Below are 1,208 nucleotides of genomic sequence, written 5' to 3'. Positions count from 1 at the left end.
AGAGAGAGAGAGAGAGAGAGAGAGGGAGGGAGAGAGAGAGAGGGAGAGAGATGATAAAATGGATGTACAGTAGGTATTATAATATTACTCTAATGGATACTCCAGTGTACTGATCTGATATGGAAGCGGTCTCTGATTGTGAATCACTTTCCATTGATACCTGAAAAAACAATTATTATTAATAATAATAAATAAATATAATAATTACGTCTTCGTTTAATTTTTTCATCACCAGTTGCCCGTGACCTTGTGGAACTAGCTCATGAAAGACTTCAGTAAAATACTTTGACATCTAAAAATCAAATAAATAAATAAAAATTACATAAAAGTCTCCATTACTTGTTTAAATGTGAACTCAATTGCTTCATGTTTCTTCAACTCAAGGACATCAAACAGCTCCTGTATGCTTTCATAAGCTTTGTCCAACTCGATCTTACGATCAGTTAGTTTCTCCTTGTGCTCAGAGAAATCCTTGAACTGATCTAAAGCTCTTTTATTGACGTGACTGTATTTCTTTAGATCATTATTGCACTTTTCTAACTTCTTCCATAACTACATGTATAATGAGAAAAGATGAAGATATTCTATACTCCATTTCTATTTCTATTAATGTCATTATACCTGTGATGTTGTGTAGTGCTGATATTTAGCAAAATCAGAAGGAAGAGAGCCTAGTCCACGTAGTTTACCCAAAGCTTCCTCTTTCTAAAATAAAAAAAGATCACATTAAATTGTTGTAGCCTGTTATTGTATACCTTTTTAAACAATAAAGCTCTTTTGTTTGCTACTTTCTCCATTGACTTTAAATCCTCGGCCATTTGATCTTGATTTTCACGTTCTATAGTCTATAATGCAAGCCCCAATTAACATTCATCTACAGTAAAATGATCCACAATCATACCTTCCATGTCTCCATTTCTTTGTCTAACTGTTTAATTTGATCTGTGTACATCTGCACATCAGAATTAACCTCTGTGGAGAGAGAAGAGGGACATTGTGGTTTTCTTTTCTCTATCGTTCCATCTCTTACCATCCATCCTTGCTTTGGTGTGATCAATCTTTACTGTTAACTGTTGGAGGTCGCTTGACAATAAGCTCACTTGTTGATCATTGTCAGTCAATGCAATGTCATCCAATTCCTTAGAGAGAGAGAGGGGAAGAGAGAGGGGGGAAGAGAGGGGGGAAGAGAGAGAAAGGGGAAGTAAGAG

The 1,208-nt window shown here is 35.5% G+C and overlaps 1 protein-coding gene across 1 annotated transcript; it reads right to left on the bottom strand.

Moving 5' to 3' along the window:
- Window positions 1–41: 41 nt before the first annotated feature.
- LOC100631847 (structural maintenance of chromosomes protein 3-like) lies at window positions 42–1,139 on the bottom strand (the record flags this gene model as incomplete). The annotated part of the gene is made up of 7 exons (XM_003392056.2): window positions 42–160; window positions 209–292; window positions 340–552; window positions 622–705; window positions 756–845; window positions 902–972; window positions 1,031–1,139. Coding segments are annotated over 7 exons (735 nt in total), but the record flags the coding sequence as incomplete, so codon positions are not given.
- Window positions 1,140–1,208: the final 69 nt, after the last annotated feature.

This window comes from Amphimedon queenslandica, unplaced genomic scaffold (assembly GCF_000090795.2).
Source record: "Amphimedon queenslandica unplaced genomic scaffold, v1.1 AMPQUscaffold_1720_Cont26273, whole genome shotgun sequence".
In the NCBI taxonomy this organism is placed as follows: Eukaryota; Metazoa; Porifera; class Demospongiae; order Haplosclerida; family Niphatidae; genus Amphimedon; species Amphimedon queenslandica.
The sequence above is the reverse complement of the archived record's forward strand: the minus strand, read 5'-3'. Positions and strand labels throughout refer to the sequence as shown.